Source organism: Triplophysa rosa, linkage group LG18, assembly GCF_024868665.1.
Source record: "Triplophysa rosa linkage group LG18, Trosa_1v2, whole genome shotgun sequence".
Classification (NCBI taxonomy): domain Eukaryota; kingdom Metazoa; phylum Chordata; class Actinopteri; order Cypriniformes; family Nemacheilidae; genus Triplophysa; species Triplophysa rosa.
Window position 1 is genome coordinate 4,425,258 of NC_079907.1, and position 20,855 is coordinate 4,446,112.

General features: G+C 38.7%; 1 protein-coding gene across 1 annotated transcript in view; it reads left to right on the top strand.

The window, feature by feature from the left end:
• The window catches only part of sdk2b (sidekick cell adhesion molecule 2b), a 267,423-nt gene that overhangs the window by 193,305 nt on the left and 53,263 nt on the right, over positions 1–20,855 (top strand). The window contains 3 exon segments of the mRNA XM_057358318.1: positions 270–429; positions 10,441–10,547; positions 15,524–15,671. Coding sequence (XP_057214301.1) covers positions 270–429; positions 10,441–10,547; positions 15,524–15,671 — 415 coding nt within the window.

Genomic DNA, 20,855 nt, shown 5'->3' on the forward strand with positions numbered 1-20,855 from the left:
ATGCTTGATTATCATTCAATCTTATAATTGTATTATCCAACCGTTCATTTAATTCGGTCTATATTTACACAGATGATTAGGATCAGAATCGAAATTTCAGTCGCAGGCTCTGGGTTACTTATCTGTTATGGTAGCTCTCACAATCTTCCTTCTACAGCAGAGCAATGCTCAATATCTTTCCATTAGATTGAACACTTTCTAACGTTATTGTTAGATGTCGTTTATTCTTGCTCACTCATTGTCTGTCTGTCTTTTTTGTCTTCCTGCAGATGATGTTCCACCTTACTTCAAAACAGAACCGGTACCGAGTCAGTTGCACCTGGAGAGAAATCGGTTAGTGTTGACGTGTATGGCTGAGGGGAGCTGGCCTTTGGAGTTCAAATGGATCCACAACGACACAGAAATCACACGGTTCTCATTGGAATACAGGTTAAATCATTTGCATTTTTGCACGTATTTTGTAAAAACATAAATGTATGGTGTTAATTGTTGTGTCAAAACGGAATCAATGGTGCTGTCAACACTGACCGTCCTTGAGCTTATGTTTTTGACACATCGCAGAGCTGCCAGGCCGTCTGATTTAAAACATTGCTTTCAGTGTTTTAAACAGTGGCCAAAAAAGGTATTTGGACACTTGAGCTATGCTTACAAATGCATGAATGTATTTACATTATATCAAAATATTTCACACCAAGTGGTGTTTGTTATTAAGGGACAGATAGCACAAGCAAACGTTTCAAGCAAAACATTTCACATGAATTAGTAGGTTAGGTTCTAGTTTTTGGGAAACTTTCTGTTGTTGGGTCTTACTGGAATGTATCTGTAGTTAATGTGATGAAGTCGACTTGTGGTTAGTCAACTGGGAAGCCTGTGTTAACTTGAAGAGAAAATGAAATCCATTAAAAATGACATTGGGAACAGCTGGTTAAAAGTCATTGCAAATGGATCAGAAAGGTGAAAGTAGTAGGGTTGTCACGGTACCATAAACACGTCTTACGATACTATACCAGCTGAAGTATCTCGATACCAAGTAGTACCACGATGCTGTGCCATGTTCATAATTCAAATCTATACAGAAAAACACAAGACTTAAGGCCCAATTCTACCCCTTACGTGAAGGGGTAGGGGTGTCTCAATTCTCTTTTGGTTTGAGGGGTAAGGGGAAGGGCCAGATAGCCCTTCAAACGAAGATTTTTTGGGACCTCACTTAATTTCCAACATGGCTGCTCACTCGAGCAAAGCCAATTTTTGGCATTAATAAGGATTTTTATGACAATTTTTCATTTTATTGTAGGCAAATGGGTAGAAAATAGAATTGAGATTGGGCCTTAGATTAAACATTTTGTATTTACTATAGTAAACTGTATTATACTTTGCACTAGAATATTTTGTTGTATTAACTGTAGTAATTGGATAAATTGTAGTAAATACTGTAGTATACTTAAATATTTACTATGGTAAGACTCAAAAACATAGTGTCTATGAGTTTGTAGTAAATACTAAAGTACACTAGATCATTTTTCACATGGGAACTAATTCAAATGTGGGACAAATTACAATGATACAGCAGTCTTTATAAAGAGAAATATTAGGTTTACTTTAAATACAGAACTAAGACGGCAAGTAGGCGGCGTCAATTTTCCGCTAAGTTTGTGAATCATTTAACCAACTCGTTCAAAACGCTAATTTGAATCATTATCTCATCCGAGTCATTAAAATCACACATTCATTTAGGAGATAAACACCGCAAAAAGGCAGATGTAAGTGTTCAAATGAATATTAATGCGTATATGCAACATTACCTACGGTACTACCGTTTCAAAAATAGAGAGGCATCGCGGGTATTTTGAAGCTTAGCATTGCGATGTTACCGTAGCACCGGTACACCGTGCAACCCTAGAAAGTAGGTCTAAATTCTCTTTTTTTAACAGATATTTGATTTGTATTTTTTCTCCAGTGCCGTTCACGTGCATGCATTTTAAGTATGACTTAAAGTGCTGTGTGTAATTTTTTGGAGGATCTATTGACAGAAATGCAATATAATATACATAACTGTCTTCAGAGGTGTATACAGACCTTACACAATGAAGCGTTATGTTTTTATTAGCTTAGAATGAGCTATTTCTATCTACATACACCGCGGGTGCCCTTACATGGAATTCACCATATTGTTTCTACAGTAACCGGACAAACTGCTTTACAGAGTGTAAATTCGTCCTTCGGCAAAATCTCCTTCTGCAAAGAAGCAAAACGTGACGACATCTTACTTCTGTGTCAGCCACCATAGTGCTTTGAGAGGGAGGCCGTTGGTTGCAATTCGCGACCTCACCGCTAGATTTTGCCAAATTTTATACACTGGACCTTACATTAATACAAATAAAATGTATTTTAGTTCGTTGTTCATTAATGTTAACAGATATAGTGTTTTAAAGTCAGTTTCTAAATGTTAAGTATTGTTCATTGTTAGCTCATGTTAACTCGTGTCGATATTGCTCATATTTTGATACATTGAAGTTACCTTATGTAAAGTTTTACAGTAAAATCAATGTTATAAATGAAGTTTTACGTTAAATTCAGTTGATTTTGGGGGGCTTGATTATTTTGTGTTTAGTGGACATTGTGACGCTGTGTTTTATTGCTTGATATAGCATATAATAATATTTCTCTCTACGCGGTGACGTGATGTGACATAAATTGTTCAATCTTTATTTTCTGAGGCGACGATTCAAAGTAAAAATTACTGAGTGTGGAAAATCAGGAATTCCCATTTAAAGACGACTGTATCTGTGGCACTCTCAGGTCACCCGATTCAGAGGTTATTTAATTAACTATCCTTCTATATTTATGTAAACTGTGGAGCTGTGCTGAATGGAGTTTTAATTAAAAGATAATGGAGGCTGATTAGACTCAGATACGCAGGGTGATACACACATCTGCTGCGTCTGGTCACCGTGCTCCTTTCAGACACGTTAGTTTCCTATCAACTCCATCTCATTTCGTTCCAGAACCTTTGCCTTTTTGTGACTGAACCGTGACTTAAATCGACCAGAGTATATATGTTTATTTATACCTAGCATGAACCTAGATGATGGAAACATTGTTTGTGAGGCATTCAGTACACGTGTGTTTGTATCAGATCTTTCTTGTGTCATTGGTGCAGGTGAAGTCATGTGGTGAGTCAGCGAAGCTCTGGTAATTTAGCCATGGAAGATTTTGAGAAGGAGTGATAAATGGTTATTTAAAAGCATCCCAGCTCTCACATTGACCTTTGAGAATGTGAGTGTGTTTGTATATGAGGCCGCGCGGTCTGTCGTACCCAAAGGAGACTTTCCCAAATGAGCTCAATCAATTGTTTTCTGGCAGCCGTGCTGTTGTATAATGTCAGCTCGGCTGACTCTGCTACTGTGACACTAATGACATCAGCCAGCCCGGGCATCTGATGAGCTCAGCCATTTTCTGTCTCTCTTCGACATGCCCAACGGTGTTTGTATTAAAGGTGCTGTGTGTCATTTTTTGGAGGATCTATTGACATGAAAATAGAATATACATAACTATGTCTTCAGAGGTGTATAAAGACCTTACACAATGAAGCGTTATGTTTTTATGACCTTAGAATGAGCTATTTCTATCATACACAGCGGGTCCCCTTGCATGGAATTCTCCATGTTGTTTCTACAGTAGCCCTAAACGGACAAACTGCTCTACAGAGCGCGTTTCGTAAATACGTTATCTCCTTAGGCAAAGAAGCCAAAACATGACGACATCTTAGAGGCCATTAAACTTTTTATACGTTTTGGCTGTTCATTTACACAACAACAGCGTTTTGGGGACTGTAAACGCAAGTTTTTGAAAACGATGGCATTATCGTTTCCGTGTAAACTCTGACAGCATTTTCCAAAAACGATGACATCATACGCATGCGTATTATGCGTTCAGTCTGTAGGCATGCTCGTATTCCCCAAACAATAATGGCGGCCTTCATGCTGCTTGGTTGTGCTGCGTGACATACCCATTATCATTTCTCCAGCAAAAAGTATATTTACTGCACCACTACAAACAGCGGAGATGCAGATAGTTTTGATGTGTGTCCGTTAAACTTTTCAAAAACGTAAAGGAACAACTTTTCCGTTTTTCATCGTGTAAACATACTCTTAGTTCTGTGTCAGCCACCGTACTGCTTCGAAAGGAAGGGCGGAGGGGTGGAGTGAGCCGTTGTTTGCTGTATCACACCAAACAACATTAGACCCCATTGACTTCCATTGTATGGACACAAAAAACAGAACATCTTTTCTCAAAAGATCTTTACCTTTAAATAATATGTTAATGATAAAGTTTAACCGTAGGTTTTGAAAGTTAGACTCTATCTCTGTTCTCAGCAAACTCCTCTCTCACGAGTCACGACTGAACTTGAGACCGTATTTTCACATTAGCAGTAACAATTTCACGCCGGATATGCAGGAATTAACTCGAGTTCAGTGCAATAATTTGCCTTGTCTACAGGATGGAGGAGACACTCGGTTTGCATAGTGTTCTTATAGAAATTCAGTGAAATATGTAATGGAATACATTGTCATTGGCGCTTCCTGGCTTTGGATTTGCACTCTATTTTCACCTGTAAATACGTGCAGAAATACCTGACAAGGCGATACTTTTTTAGTAGATATTTTGGGAGAATGGTGTCTGCTGAGAAAATACGTACAATCCAAAATTAGAGGTCTAAGAGTTTCTTGAGATTACATGGTCACAGTTTCAGACTAAGATAGTACATGCTCCATACACTTTTTTATGCTTTACTTTTTATTTATATATTTTATTATAGTATATAGACGGTTTTAAAGCAACGTTACTGTGCATGCACGCTTTTGCGGTACAAACTCCCTGTAGATTATTTCTGATAACAAGCAAAAGAAATAACAAATAAATTACCTTAGCTAACAAGTTAAAAGTATGTCTAGCCAGTATTAGCTAGACAAATTGTTTATTTAATAAAATTGACATACAATAAAATTCAACAAATTGTTTATTTAATAAATTAACATACAATAAGATATTGATTTAAATTAATATTAATATAAATCGTTTAAAATATCAAATGTTATATTATTAACCACTAGCCAGACCATTAACAAACACGTTAACCTCGGGCCAGGCGCGTGCGTCCGATGAAACCGTCTATATTAGTATATGCTATCGTTGGCAACCACATGCAGTTAGTTTGACCACTTTAGAAAGCATTTAATAAAGTGACTTCTTATCTCTGACTTAATTTACAGGCCTCCAGGAAATAAATCATTATTTACATTAGCTTTAAAATCAATTGTATTGGACTCATTTGCTCTCGTTCCAAGAAACACAGTTATCGTTTTCGATTTCAACATGGCAGCGAAATGAAATCAGTCTATACCCCGGTACTAAAATAAACAGTGTTCTTCCAGTATTCCCATAAAGCTCTCTCCACGACTTACTCAAGCAAACATCACCGTCTTCGACACACGTGCCATTAGTGTCACTATAACAGCTAGCGCCGCTGTTGTTTGGTTACTGCGAGGCTATGCCATTCATCAACTATATGCACTGATTATTCTATAGGCAACAGATGTTATCGGTGCTTCCCGTAACACTGCCTGCGAGCCGAGCGCGGCGTTTCCAGCAAATTGAATCACCTGCAGTGTAGGTAGACATCAAAAAGGGTACAGAAAAGCGCTCTGTTGTTTTCACAAGTAAACATGGTTTGTTGTCTGTGATCTAAAATAGGCACACTTTCATTGCGATGGATTCGGTCCAGAATGCTTCTCAGCAGATTCTCTCCTCCATCAAAAATGTGAGACATCGACAATGCGATACCCGGTTCGCATGTGCACGTTTGCATCCGTATCGATGCATCAGAGACAGTCTAGATCTGTTCTGAAGACATCAATTGATTCAGATGATTTGAACCTTGGTCGCCATTGTTGCATACAGTGAAGCCTTTTCAGCATGGCTATTGATGCGTCTCTTGAGGGTCCTTTAATCTCCCAGGGGGTCTTACAGTATCATTCCACTGATGTTAATGCATTTGTTTAAGGAAGTGGACGATTCTCGAGAAATGCTTTTGCAGGTTTGTCATACGCCATAAGCTACTTTCTATAGGTAAGAGTCTAGCTATTGAAGTGTTCTTAAGTTGTTCAAGTGCAAAGTTTTCTTTGATATCTTTGAAGAGTTACCTGCTCGCTTTCCTAAATAGGTTGCCACGGTAACATCGTCGCATACAGGTGTCTGTTTGTCAGCCGTCTCAGTCAGGGGGGCGTTTGAACCTCATCTCCTGCTCACCCCGTGCTTCCTCTCTTTATCTCGCTCCTTTCTTTTCTCAGTTAACCGAATGCTAATTAAAGGAGACCTGACACCGCGCTCCGTTGGCTGGAACATCAATCAATCAATGTCTGAAGCCCTGGCCCCTACTGACTCCCTCAACCTGCTGCACGAGCTCGTAGCTCTTTAAAGGTTAATTATATTCATTAGAGACGGAGAGAGAGAAAGAGAGAGAGAGACATAGAGGAAGTCACCCTGAATTTGGCGGGATTGTACACTTTGCAGAACTCCGCAAGGTCAAGCTCGGAGCCAAGCTGCGTCTCGTTCGCTTTAACGCTATGGACTCGTATGCTCCGTTCACGAACTAAATTGAAACTCTTTATTTATTGAAGTGATTGTTGTTGTGTACACTATAGTATATCGTATACTATAGTATTCAAAAAAATGTTAAAAATATGTAGTATTTAATTTAATTTATTTAATTCTTTTAATTATTTTTTAATCATTTTTATTTATTTATTTATTTCAAACTAGTATAATATGCATCTTGTGATATGCACATTTCACAAGTCATTTTAACTTATTATTTAGTGGTGAGTTGCTGTAACTTACACAAATAAGTTGAAATTTCTTGACCTATTTTGCTAAGTTGATGTAATTAAAAAGGCTTAAATAAAAATATAAATATATTTTAAAGGAATTAAAAGATTGAAATAAAATTGAAATATCGAGTTGGAATGAACTGTAAAGTCAATTTGATTGTTCTTAAAAATGTAAAGCAGCAAAATGACAGTGTTGCAATGTTTTGATCAGTTTTATATACTGTACAGGCCTTCTCGAAAACTTGTATGGGCAAATGAACGACTCCGTGAGCGATTCTGAATGAACCCTTTTGGTGAATAGATTCAAAAGAGTTCTTGAGACTGAAGGTAACTCAGTTGGTTACCTTATGCATTGTATGTAACTTGGATAACACATCTGTCAGAATATGCATAGTTTGTACAAAGATTCATAGACATGAATCAAACCCCTCACACCCCACCTGGCAGAATATAGACATATAGACAATGGCATATAAATGTTTCACTCTATGACGTGTACTCCCCACCACCCCCAAACTTCCTAATTAGTCCATTAGCGCTAATATACTCCCCACAAGAACCAATTTAGCGTTCCTGGCAGGATCCGCAACCCGTTAACCCCATCACTAATATCGTCTGATACTTCATTATAGTCTGTTAATAACAGCTCTCCTCGACTCCTGCGTTCTAACAAGACGGCTGTCACTCATGCCCAGCCACTTTTCATCACTCCAGGCGTTCACTTCCACACCCACACAATCTTTCCTCGCTCAACGATAGTGTGGGATAAGCCTCAGGACGTGAGTCAGGGCTTGAGATAACACGTACCATCAATGTTTCTCCTATTATGGAACTGATTTATTTATAGTATTAAAAAATGTTGATTAACATTTTCCAGTCTTTTTTTAACTGTTGAAAATGAAGTGTATCCCCAGACTATAACTCTGCAGACTGAGCAGACCTTTGCAAAAGCCCCTGACCCATCCGTCACACTCCCCCAGATGTTGTCCATCCCTCTAACACCCTCCTTTCCTCCCTGTTTCTTATTCCTAGCATTATGTTCTCCCTTTCCTCATGATCTTTCTTTCTCTCTCACTTCTCTCTCCCTCTCTCTCGTCCTCGCATTCTCTCTGTCTGGACAGATCTCTTTACTGTCTCTACTCCATTGTTTGTATTGATTGCCATCTGAGGTCAATGGCTTTTTAAAGCATAGATCGAAACGCAGAGTGTCTTTCTCATCTCGCGCCGCCTCTCGCATTCCTTCCCTCTATCTCCCTCCTTTTTCTGCTGTTTCATTCTCTTATCTCGCTCATCATTGATCCATTAGGTCTGAGATCATTCCAGTCCAGTAATGCAGGGCCTCCGGGTCATTTTAATTTGAGTTCAGGTCAGTCGGGCTGATAGAGATGTGGTTTGGCTGGATTAAAACGGTCATCCTCTTCACAAGAAGAAGTAAATTAAACAAGGCTAATGAGGGTTTTGTTGGTTGTAGGTCCTGCCTGAATTTCTGACAAAATTGTGCATACAGGTTAAAAATATTACAAATGTGTGATGCCGGGTTGCCAGGTGTGCAGCTTTCATGTACTGTATATTTGCTCTACTGTTGTAACAGGTTTTTTGGTAGCACTTTATTTTACAGTCCATTTTCCCATGTACATACTGTATACTTGTTATAGTAAATATTATAACTGGGTAATAACTAGGTACTAAACCTGAACCTACCCCTAAACCTAACCTTATCCTATGTAGTTACTTTAAATTACCCAGTACTTTCTTAGGTAAGTACACTGTGAGTACACTATAGGTACACGTACTGTGAAATAAAGTGCAACCGGTTTTTGTTTATTCCACGTGTTGGATATAAAAGGATAGATTTTGTAGAGGTGGAGATTGCTTGAGTATTTTTTTCTATTAAGTATTTTTACTCTCAAGTACATTTTTAAACATCTGTACTTTATGAGAGTGTTTTTACTTTGGAAAATGTTTACTTCACTACATTTTTTATGATTAATTAAATAAATGTTTTTTTATTACATTTTAATACTTAGGTACAAGCTCAAATCTAAGTATTTTTACTTTTCACTTTTGTAAGTAAAGTACTAACTTAAATTATGTATTAAAGGTAAAAAAAACATTTATGAAATATAGTGAAGTAAAATTACGACATATGCTTTATAATGTGGTGAAGTAATTTTTTTCCAAAGTAAAAAAATATTTTATAAAGTACAGATACTTAAAACAAGATCAAGATTAGGTCTCTAGACCAAAGCATTCCAGAGTTACACTAATTTAAAAGTTGAAATCACTTTTTAGCCCAACCCTCAAAAAAGGGGACCGACAGCTAACAGGTTAAAAAGTGTAAAATTAAAAATACTTAAGTAGCCTACTTTCCACCTCTGAGATTTTGTTATTTATGTTTTTTACAGTTATGTTTACACAGTGATTTTCAAGAAGAAATTGTGTGTAATATTACATGTAAATGATGTATTTATTGGGAAAGACATATTTTAAGTTTTGGTATTGAGATGTGGTCATTGGTCTAGTTTTGGGATAGTGATAGGCCATTTGGGTGTTTTTCTTGCAGATCTGGCAACTCTGGTCTACCGTTACTTGTTCTAAACAAGGGTTAAAAAACCAAAAACTATTTTTGTTTTTGGATGAACAGTTGCTTTAATCGTTTTGTCTTAATTTGCTCACCCTCATTTTACTCACCCTTTTTAAGCGCATAAAAGATGTGAATCATCACTCAGAACATTATCAGTGGTTAGACTTTATAAAACAATCTTTATCCTCCAAAGCCTTTTAATAGTCTCCCATAAATTAAATTCTGAAGCAAGAAATTAGAGGGATAGTTTTTCAAAAAATGTAAATTCCATCATGTAACCCTCTATATGATTCAAGAATATCCCTAGTCACCATTCACTTTCATTGGATGAAAAATGAGCATTGTCAGCACTTCATTTGTGTGCCCTGGAAGAAAAAAAAGGATTTGGAATGCAATGAGGGTGAGTAAATGAGTGGCTATTTTTAAGCGAACCCTCCTTTTAATGGCTCTGGTCTTGGTTAGTTTTTATACCGTATTGGCTATTAGGAGGTTTTCTAGAACATTGGCTTCACATCATTTAATCATGTGTGCTGTTTATTCACTCGTGCACCTCACTAAACCCAGGCCCGCCTCTATTATTTTCCCTCCATCATTCTGTAGGTTAGAGGACCACCTATTGAGAAAAAGGTGGTATTGCAAGCACATTTACATTCGGAGTCAGTGAAATTCAAGGTCATTACTGCGAGATGGGAATAAAGAAAACATATTCTTTTATAGCAGTGTTTTCACTTTCTTTGGAGTGCTTCCATAAAAGATAAGGAACATATGTTGATATGAAAAGGAGGTTCGCAGTTGCTCTTGACTGATAACAGAGACAATTGCTGTGTGAAGGACGAGGCTAACGTTAACGGCTAAAAGTTTTTAAATGGATGAAATGTCCACACAGATTTTAGGAATGGGATTCTGTCGGTTTGGCAATGCTGCTTGCATTTTAAGAAGTTTAACGCTTTCATCTTTCTCTTGCAGGTATCTGATACCGTCTTTGGACAGATCACACGCCGGCTTCTATCGGTGTATCGTGAGAAACCGAGTCGGAGCGTTGTTGCAGAGGCGAACCGAAGTACAAGTGGCATGTGAGTGACCATATACCTCTCAAGCACTCCTCGCGTGCACCCCTGCGCGATTGTGACCACGCGGTTATAGGTTGTGTCCTTGCGTGTGTGTTTCACAGAACACAGCATCTGTTGGTGAGGTGGCGTACCTCTGCTTCATTTAAAAGCCCCTCTCCAACGCCACAGCTGGTCCACTTTAACTTTCTCATTAGTTTGATGAGGTTGTGGCGACCAATCACTTCCCCCGCTCGGATTTTAATTCATTCCTCCATTTCGTAACCTGTTTAGCATGAAGAACAGCTGTTGCGCTTGAACCGAGTGGCAAGTATCCGGCTGTTTTCGGTCATTATCGAAGTTTGAGTCTCTCGGTTAGTGCGGCGAGAGCTTCGGTTTGCACCAGATAAACTTTGCTTTCCGAACTGTACTCCATTTTTTCAGCGTTAAAATGCTGAGATTTGAGCTTTTCTCATTTCCGTTTCAAGCACCTTTGCAATGATTGGCGTCCGTCTTGCGTTTCATTGGGAAGCTGGAGATGGAGGGCATTCGAATGCAGACGTCAATATCGGAAATCACAAAAGTCTGATATCAAAGGCAGAACGTTGGCGTGTTATTTTTTAATGTGGGTTTTGCTTAATTAGCTTTTGAGATGAATAATGCTCTTGATCTTCAGGAAGCCGACTTTAATTTTTAAATCTTTTCCTCGCCAGGAAGCTAATAGAAACCGAGGGCTAGTCTTTAGTGTTAGGTCAGCAGGGCCGGACTTAGGAGGGTGGGGGCCCCTGGGCTTGAGTTGTTTTCGGGGCCCCGTACTATTTAAAATCATGTGTTTGTTAGCATTAGTAAATGTTTTTTCTCTCCAATGACTAACAATAACACGTGTTCATTGGTTTACACGTTTATAATGCTTGTTTTGACAGTGGGAGCCACAAGTGGTGCGTTTATAGCGTGTAGGAAGTTTCAAACATACTTAAATGTAAAATCCAATCAACATTAATAATCAACATTATTAGTCCCCTTGATATTGTATAGTTTTTGACATAATCATACAGCCCTACCATTATGTATTTTAAAATTAAATTTATTGATCCATAATAAGAAAACTACTAAAAAGGAACAAATGTGTGTGTTCTCCCTGTATTTCTCGAGGATGTTGAGAGATTATACGTCTTGGATCTAAAATTTGAGAACACCTGCATTAACATGAAACCAACAATGAGCAATACAGTTGTCAGCATTTATTAATCTTGTTTATTGTTAGTTAATGCCAAATACAATTGTTCATGTTAGTTCAGGTGCATGTTTTTAAAAATATTAGTAAATACTGAAAATAAAGATTAACAAATGCAGACATGTAATCTAATGCTTAACTAATGTTAACAAATGCAACGGTGTAAAGTGTTAAAAATATATTAGTATTCTATTGCAATTCCATCAGTAAAGCATATGACAGATCTATGAGTTTGAAATGCACATTAAAATTGTATTCATATAATGAGATGAAACGTCTTATTATGGCTTAAATAGTTTCATAATAATGAGATGGGTCCATAGTTTTGTAAAGTCTAGTTAACTGAGGTTGTGCAGGGCAAATAGGGCACCCCTCTGTTATAAATCGTTTTAATTACTTTATGACTAACATAACATCATTTTAATGTCAAATTCTTAAATGTAAATCTAAGAGACAGTTTAATGCAGCTCACAGGCCATGAATCCATGAATGGTATATCTATTAAATTTAGCATTTACATTTTGCCAGAGATCTCAACGTCAGAAATGAAATAACTATCTAAACGCAGTTTGTCCCTTCACGCGTCCCGTAGTTCGGTTGTTTTAACTGTTTATTAGTTAGCAGAATGTTTTCATTTTTTATTTACATGGATGGATTTAACAGTGTTTGCGTATTATTTACAAGAACCGCTTATGGCCACAGAACGGGAAATATTAGAAATAAACTCTATATTACCTGTTTTTATTCAGAGATGTCTGCAGAACACAACACTTTTCATAACACGTTTTTTGTAAAAGCAAAGAAAGTGTAACAACAACAACAGCTAGTAGACTCTACTACATCTACCTGTAGATGAAACAATCTGTCGTGTTCAGTGAGCGGACACAGACTGTGAGGCGCGAGCGTCAAATGGAAAACGCGGAGTGGAATCATATAGCGGTGTAATAAGAGAAAGTTTTTCGCGGGGATGTGAATCCTCTCTACTCTACTTCGGCTACCGTTCAACTTCGTATACCAAAGGCGGGCGCAAGCCACGTCGGTCCGCGAGTTTCAAAGGAGAAATAACTGAAATAAAACCGGAGGGTGGCGGCCTGGCGGGAGATGGTGACAGGTATGCTCTGGATTCTCTGCCTAAAGATCAAGGTGTGGTGCCATGGGTATAAAGAATCATTATTTCCTAAATGCTGTTCTTTCGAGTTCTTGTCTCTCAGTTTATGGTTTTCTTTAAGCGCGGCACTGCGATTGCGCTTGTCAGACATTAGAACAAGCGTCTTAATGAGCAGACAGGTTTCAACTGCGGTAAACGTAACGGATAGAATCCACATATGACCAATCAGGAAACGCCAACATGACTGACGGAACGATTAGCCAATTAAACGACATCGTTCCTTACATAAGGCAGTGCTATTGAACATTGGTAGGCCAATGCACAAAGTTTAAATGAAAAATAAAATGACTGGCATATAACTAAACAAATCAAATTAACGACAGCAGGCGGCCCCCTGAAGGGCGGGGCCCCTGGGCTGGAGCCCAGTCAAGGCCAATGGTAAGTCCGGCCTTGTAGGTCAGATCCACTTTTTAGAGAAATATCATGAATACATGTTGCCAGAAGCTGTTTTATACAACCTCCTTTTTTTTTTTACAAGAATTCAATTCTAACAATAAAAGAGTTGCTCTCCTAGAAAACAGAAGTTTTCTCGCGCTCATATTGCTCCAAACGTATTATTTTCATTGTTTGGATATTGTGTCTTGGTTCTCCTTTTGTGGTAGAAAGAAAAAGGAAGAAATATAGTAATATACTGTAGAGGTAGAACTACATCACGAAGGCTAAATGAGGACAAAATCGTTTTGTGTGAAGCGTAGGGAAACCAGAAGCAAGCAAATTTTGTATTGACTGCAATTTGTTTTGGACAACTTCATCATTTCAATATGTTTTATATCTAAATGACCAAGAGTGACGTATTTTGCCAGTTTAGGAGCAAAACGGTTGTAAACATCTGATATGTATTTCAAAGATTAGTGACGTGTCAGCTTTCCACCTACAAGGACATTTATTCCTCTAATCCGATGGTGTTGTAAATAAGAATGACTGCTGATTTAACGCATGGTGAACATCCGTTCGGATCAGTCAGTTCTGGTCACTGTCATGGCCGCTAGCTAGCTGGCACATATCATCTCCACTGCGACGGCAACCGCGACGATGTCTGACGCTCTGTCAGAGCACGTCTGTCAAAAGCTGTCCAACCAGAGCAGATGGTGAAAGACACTGTAACCGTGAATTGCGTGTTCTAGACATTTCTGCTGTGACGTGTTCCTTGTAGGCAGGCAAAACAAAGACGGTTTTAGGCACGGGTGTAGGCAGCAGACATTAACATTTTGTTTGTATTTGTTGTTGTGTTATGAGTATTTTAACGCAGGTTCTAGAGAAGACCGAGGTGAGTTGTAAATCCTGTTGGCAGTAGAAGTTTGTAAGCATCTGTGTAAAACTAAACACGATTTACGAAACAAAACAGATTTTTCTTGTGTTGAGACTGAACAGCTGTCTGAATCAACAAGTGTTATATGTTTAAAAATTTGTTATGGCTGTTTATAGGAATAAATGAAATTTTAAAGCAAGAAATTGATGGGTTACACTCTAAAGGCTCTTCACAGCGATGCCATAGAAGAACCATTTTTGGTTCCACAAAGAACCATTCAGTCAAAGGTTCTTTAAAGAACCATCTCTCTCTTACTTTTTTATAATCTGAAGAACCTTTTATTTCGCATCAAAGAACCTTTTGTGAAACAGAAAGGTTCTTCAGATGTTAATTGTTCTTTGTGCAACCAAAAGGTTCTTCTATGGTATCGAAAAACATTTTGAAGCCCCTATTTTAAGTGCTTTTTGAGTAAGAAAGAGACGGTTCTTTAAAGGAGTCATTCGCCAGAAATACGTGTTTTTCTGTGTCTTTGGTGTGTTATAAGTTGCCCATGCATGTATTAGACATGTGAAATTGCAAAAATTAAAGTGTCGGAACAAAAGATGCATTCTATCTAGAAGCGAATGCTCACCCAGACCTGCCTGAAAGGCCTCGTGTAACCACACCCCCACAAATCTACGTCAGTTCGTGGTATGAGTTGACTAAAACCGCCCAAATCTACACGCAAGTAAGGTGGGAGTACCTGTCAGCACAATTGCTTTGAAACCTGATGTTCCGAATATGGTAAGAGGCATTACATTTCCGTCACACAATTGCAGTATTCCACCAATCACTACGCAGTAGTGAACTGGCCAATCATAGCACACCTCGCTTTTCAGAGCGATGAGCTTTGTAAAATATCCTCGCGTTTCAGAGAGGCGGGGCTAAGAGGAGATACAAACATGCACGGTATGTGGAAAATACAGCGTTTTTAACCTTAAATCATGTATACACATTGTAATACATCTAAGCAAACAATAATATTCGTTTTAGCCGCGTAAAATGACCCATTTAAAGAACCTTTGGCTGAATGGTTCTTTGTGGAACCAAAAATGGTTCTTCTATATCGCTGTGAAAAACCTTTTAAGCACCTTTATTTTTAAGAGTGTAGAAAAGGAGAGTTATATATAGTTTTATTGTAAAATTGGGTCGCGTAAGCACATTTTTATTGAAATATTACTGCATTTCACATATTTTCACAGTTTTTTAAAAAAGATTTCTACTTGTATAATAAAATCGATATCGCTTTTTTAGAGTAGCTATACAGTATATCCATGTCATGCAGTTTAGCTCACTCTACTTTCTGTTTATAGATATGGGAAGTTTTGACGAAGGTGAACGGACCCAAGCCGTATCCCAGGGCGAGGGAGCTGTTATCCCAGCCCCACGTATACGCTGTTTCCCTCAACCACAGGTGACGTGGTTCAGAGATGGACGCAAAATCCCTCCTAGCAGCCGAATGTAAGTTTCTAAATTACAGCAATTTTGTTTGGTTGCGTTTGTGTCTCTTTCTTTCTTTTGACGACACTGGAGTGTTGTTGAGGAATCTATGTGGCTATAATTCTTGGAAGAAAAATCACTTCCGGTCATATACAGTGTATGTATACTTGTGTGTGAGCTTGCATATGATTTCGTTCGTTGGCTTTCGAAAATGTTTTTCACATGCTGAACACATTCTGTAGCCGTATTGCGTTTTTTTTTGTCTACACTGTCATTGCAAAACCACTGAATTATGTGTCCACATAATCACACTTTTTTGTTTTCCTGGTGTGCTCAAAGCCAAGGTTACCTCATGCAAATGAGCGGAGCAGATAACATTTATTCCAGGAAAATCATTTAATTGAATTTTAATCAGGCCATTGGCACCTCCGTAGCTGTTTCAAAGGCTCCGTAAAACATGAAAATAAGCGTAAAATTGGCCGAGAAACCCGCGGAGAGCAACTAGCCTGCCTGAGAGCGAGAAACGCAGAGGAAAACTCACTTTCTGCCCTCGATTTGTGAACGTAATCTCTCTCTGTCTTACTCCTTGTTTGTTTTTCATCGGATTGCACTTGTTTAAACTCATTTCGGCAAAAGCTAGCTACGAGGCCCGAGGGTCTTAAAAAGGAGCGTTTTTAGAAGCACAAGCATCTTGACCTCATCTCATGTCCATTTCTTTGTCTTTCTCGCTCTAATTATGCAATCTAAGGCTAGATAACAGAACAGGATTATTATGGTGTTTGGAGAGAGCTGGGCTTCTACAGCCGTCCCTTTCTCCTTCAATTCACAGGCACAGATTCGCACTGCTCTGGATGTTAAAATTATGTTTTCACAGCAATTGTGTTAAATGTATTTAAAAATGTAGAGTATATTACATCGAATGTGTAAATTACAGATTAGCATCTACGGTGTTGAAAACAGCTTGACACAACATTTGCATTTGGTGTCCATTCTGTCATTTATTCTAGAATTGAAATATTCTGGGTAGTGATATTATTGAATATTATTATTGATATGATTGGAGTGATATTTCTGAAACATTTTGGACAGAGGTTTTTCTAAACCCTGCACCCTACATTATTAATCTTCTGAAAATAATTCATTCAAACATTTTTCATCAAATGTAACCAAATGCTAATTCATTTACCTGTTAAATCTGCATACATTTTGCAGCTCCATACTCGTAGTGTTTTTTTTTTTTTAAGTAATTTCATACCTTATGTTACATCTTTTAGCTGACTTTTAACCCTACATGACTGTAAGTACTGTCATTTTAATAAACAGACACCAAGTCACAATTTTTCCATATCTTGCGGTTCAAGTTCAAATACAAAATAGCACACAGTGCACTCAGTCTTTTGATGTTGGAATGAATCTGTAGTTGTGAGGTATATATTTTACTCAGAACTTTTCATTTTCTGTACGTGTGTGTATGTGTGAACCCTTTCCACCATTTGCCCATCAACCAAATGATTTTTTTTCTTCATTCTTTCTGCATCTTATGTTGGGCAAGAAGAAATTGAACAGATTTTGTTGTAAATTGAGCTGTAGATTGGTAAAGCTTGTCCAGCAGAAGCCGCATTCTTTCTCTCTCCACGCTCCCCTGACTGCAGTTTTCCCTTGATGAGACAATTTCATACTGGGACTCTCTCTCCTCCATTCCGGCTCCACGACCGCTCCTGTTGTCCATATATTGAGAGATGTGCTGTTTTCTGTGAAGCTTCATGCCAGACTGTGGGCTCAAGACTTTCTTTTGAAGATCTTCAATATTTCTTTAAAACTTTTTAATGATGTGTTGAAGATCTCTGAAACTAATTCTTGAAATCACAGTCACAACAAAGTGAATTATGTGTCTGTTTGTGTATGTTTCTGTTTGACTGTCAATGTATTTATCTTTATGTCTGTCTGAATGTCTGTATACTGTATCTGTCTGTCAATGAATGTGTCTGTTTGTCTGTCAATGTATGTTTATTTACCTGTTTGCCTGTCTGTCTGTCAGTCAGACAGCAGGGGCGGACTGACCAGTAGGACATTCTGTCAAAGTCCAGAACGGCCGTCCCTTCGACGGCCAACAGCCATGACCAGGGGCGGACCGGCCATCTGGAGTATCTGAACTTTTCCAGGTGGGCAGCTAATGTATGGAGCCGGAAGGGAAGCTTGGGACGGACAGACGGACGCGAAGGCATTAGCGAGACGGACACGAATACATGTAACGCAATGACACGTTACATACAACTAGACCCCCCCGTCGACAGAAATGGTGGAGGGCCTATGCAAGCAAACAACCCCCCACTCCCCCCCCCAGATGGTGGAGGGCAGGTGCAGTCAAACACAACCACCCCCCCCCATCGACAGAAATGGTAGAGGGCCGATGTGGGCCGAAAACTCCAGAGCCGTTTTTGCTTCCAAGTCCGCCCCTGTCAGTTAGTGTATGTGCCCGTCTGCTTGACTGTCTGTCAATACATGTGTCTCTCTGTCTGACTGTGTATGTGTGTCTTTCATTGTACTGTATGTATGTATGTACTGTATTTATCTGTCTGTCTAGCTGTTTGTAATTGTATGCGTCTGTCTGTCAATGAATATGTGTGTGTGTGCGTGTGTCTGTCTGTCTGTAAATGTATACTGTATGTCTGTATATCTGTCTCTCTGTCATCTGTCTGTTACGTATATCTGTTTATAAATCTGCCTTTCTGTAAATTTTTGGTCAGTCTGTATATCTGTCCGTTAGTGTATGTGTCTTATCAATTAATCTATCCCTCAATCTATTTATGTGTGTGTCTGTCTGTATGTGTTTATCTATCCGTCTATATATTTGCCTGTCAATGTTTATTTATCTGTCTGTCTGTCAGAAGTCATTCTGTGATCATGTCCATAAAGTCCATCCCTGACCGGTGCGTCCCACAGCAGTCCTGTCTGTTCCGGCATGATGGAGACGACGCCTCCCTTCATTACTTTCCTTTCCTTCGGGAGCGAGACCGACTCGAAAGGCAGTCATTTAACCGCAATAGCCATTAGTCTTTCATTATTGAATGAGAATGCAATTGAAAGGTCCTTTTCCACTGGCTGCGTTTGATTTGTTGTGTTATTTGGGATGGCTAATGTTGTATATAATCAGAACCTCTGATGGTAAACACATTCCAGGAGCTGCCCCACTCCAAGTGTTGAAAGAAAAGTGCTATTATGGTTTTTCATTTTGTTCTTTTCCAATATTCCAGCCCATCCGCTAAAGAATTTGCTTGAGGTAAGGAAAATAGTCTTCAGTGTTTGAATGAGTTTTTCATTTGACACTTTCCTTTTTCAACAAACTGTGTAGTATAAGGGTGCTCTTAACCCAGTGCTTGTTTCAGACAGTCTAAAGCTTGCGCATATGGCGTTGTATGTATATCACTGCCATATGGATTTGACATTCGTCGCTATTGTTTAGTTCCAATAATTATTTTTGTACCCCAAAAGAGCTCTAATGAATTGCAAAACGTGGGTCCTGGAACTCCTATAGTGCATTATTTTGTCTGTTTACTGGCTTACTATATAAATCAGGTTTTACAATACTATATTATTTTAGTCTACAGTATATTAACATCAGAACATCAATGACGATACATAACTGAATCAGAATTGTGACATTTATACACTTGTTTCATTCAACAGCAGATGTGGAAGGTCACAAAGCCCAAGGGGTTTTATGCAAACAAGCATTGCATCAATTTTCTCGGACATATTACGCTAACAGCAGGTTGGCAGGCCTGGCTGGGGCTAAATGCTTCGGACACTTTTTTGTGTGGTGATAAAATCTAGGTTATATTCAAAGCCTGAGTATATTTGACTGGAGTGTCAGAAAGCATTTCATTCCAACAGACGCTGATGGCACCGGAGGGGCTAGTTTGGTTTTTCTGCAGCGTACAACTTCTCATATCAGCAGTAGCATTGTGTTTGTTCGACAGGTGTTGCTCGCGAGCGCAACCTGTTCTTCAAGTCCTCCTGTTGAAGAACTTCTCCATTCCCGAGCGTTTCCATGGAATATTCAAGCATATTCTGTCTGTCAGTATTGTTTGACCACCTGTGTTCATGCAGTGTGTGTGTGCAAGCTACACGCTTGCGTGTTCTGTCAGTAAGTGTAAGTGTTGTCAGATATATTTACCGTGGTATTCGCTCGAGACCCTATTCCCTCTAAAGGGAGCGCTGCTTGTGCCATGTGTATTTGTCTACGTGTAATAGAGGTCATCGTCTGCACACTAGGCTGTTCTCTAGTGAGTGTAGAAAGAGCACCGCACTGACAAATGCCATTCCACACGCTATTGTGTGCATGTAACCGTTTTAGTGGGTGAGCAAACACACGCAAGTACCAGAGGCGTACACAAGCTCGGTTCCAAAACCACTAAACTGACTTGCTGTTTATGGCTCCTACAAATGCATCAAGTGTGCATCAGTAATGCTGACTAGTTAATAGGTTTTGGAACAGAGCTACAAAAGTCATATTTCTGCACACGCTTGAATTTTCAGGTTTTGTGGAAACCCTAAATGCGGCATTGCAGTAAATTAATCTGATAAATACCTTGACGGGAAACGCAACTCAAGGCATTTTAATTTCTCAGATCTGTGATTTGGCAAATTCCTACAAACAACCTCAAGATGAACAGAACATTGATCGCTGAATCTGTGATAATACACATAAACACATACTTAGGTGCAGAAACAAGTGTTGATACGTTTTTATAAGAATTAGGCTTGGTGCCGGGTGGTTGCTAGGAGGAACTATGTGGTTGCTAGGTGATTGCGCTCTTGAGTCCTAAGAGTAAACCCCTAAGCTTTATGATATTCTAATCACTACGGCTCTTGTCACTCTTCCAGTATAAATCTATGCCATATTTTGCACTTATTTTGCCACGGCTTAGACTGGAGGTTTATTCAAATCCTTTAAGGTACAGGTCACCCGAAAATGAAAATGCTGTCATTATTTACTCACCCTGGAGTTGTTACAAACCTAATTTCTTTGTTCTGTAGTGTGAACACATAAGAAGATATTTTGAAGAATGTTGAAAACCAAACAGTTCTGGGGCACCGTTGACTACCATAATGGTAGTTTTCTTACAATGTTAGTCAATGGCGACCCAGAACAGTTTGGTTACAAACGTTCTTTAAAATATCTTTCTTTGTGTTCAGCAAAAC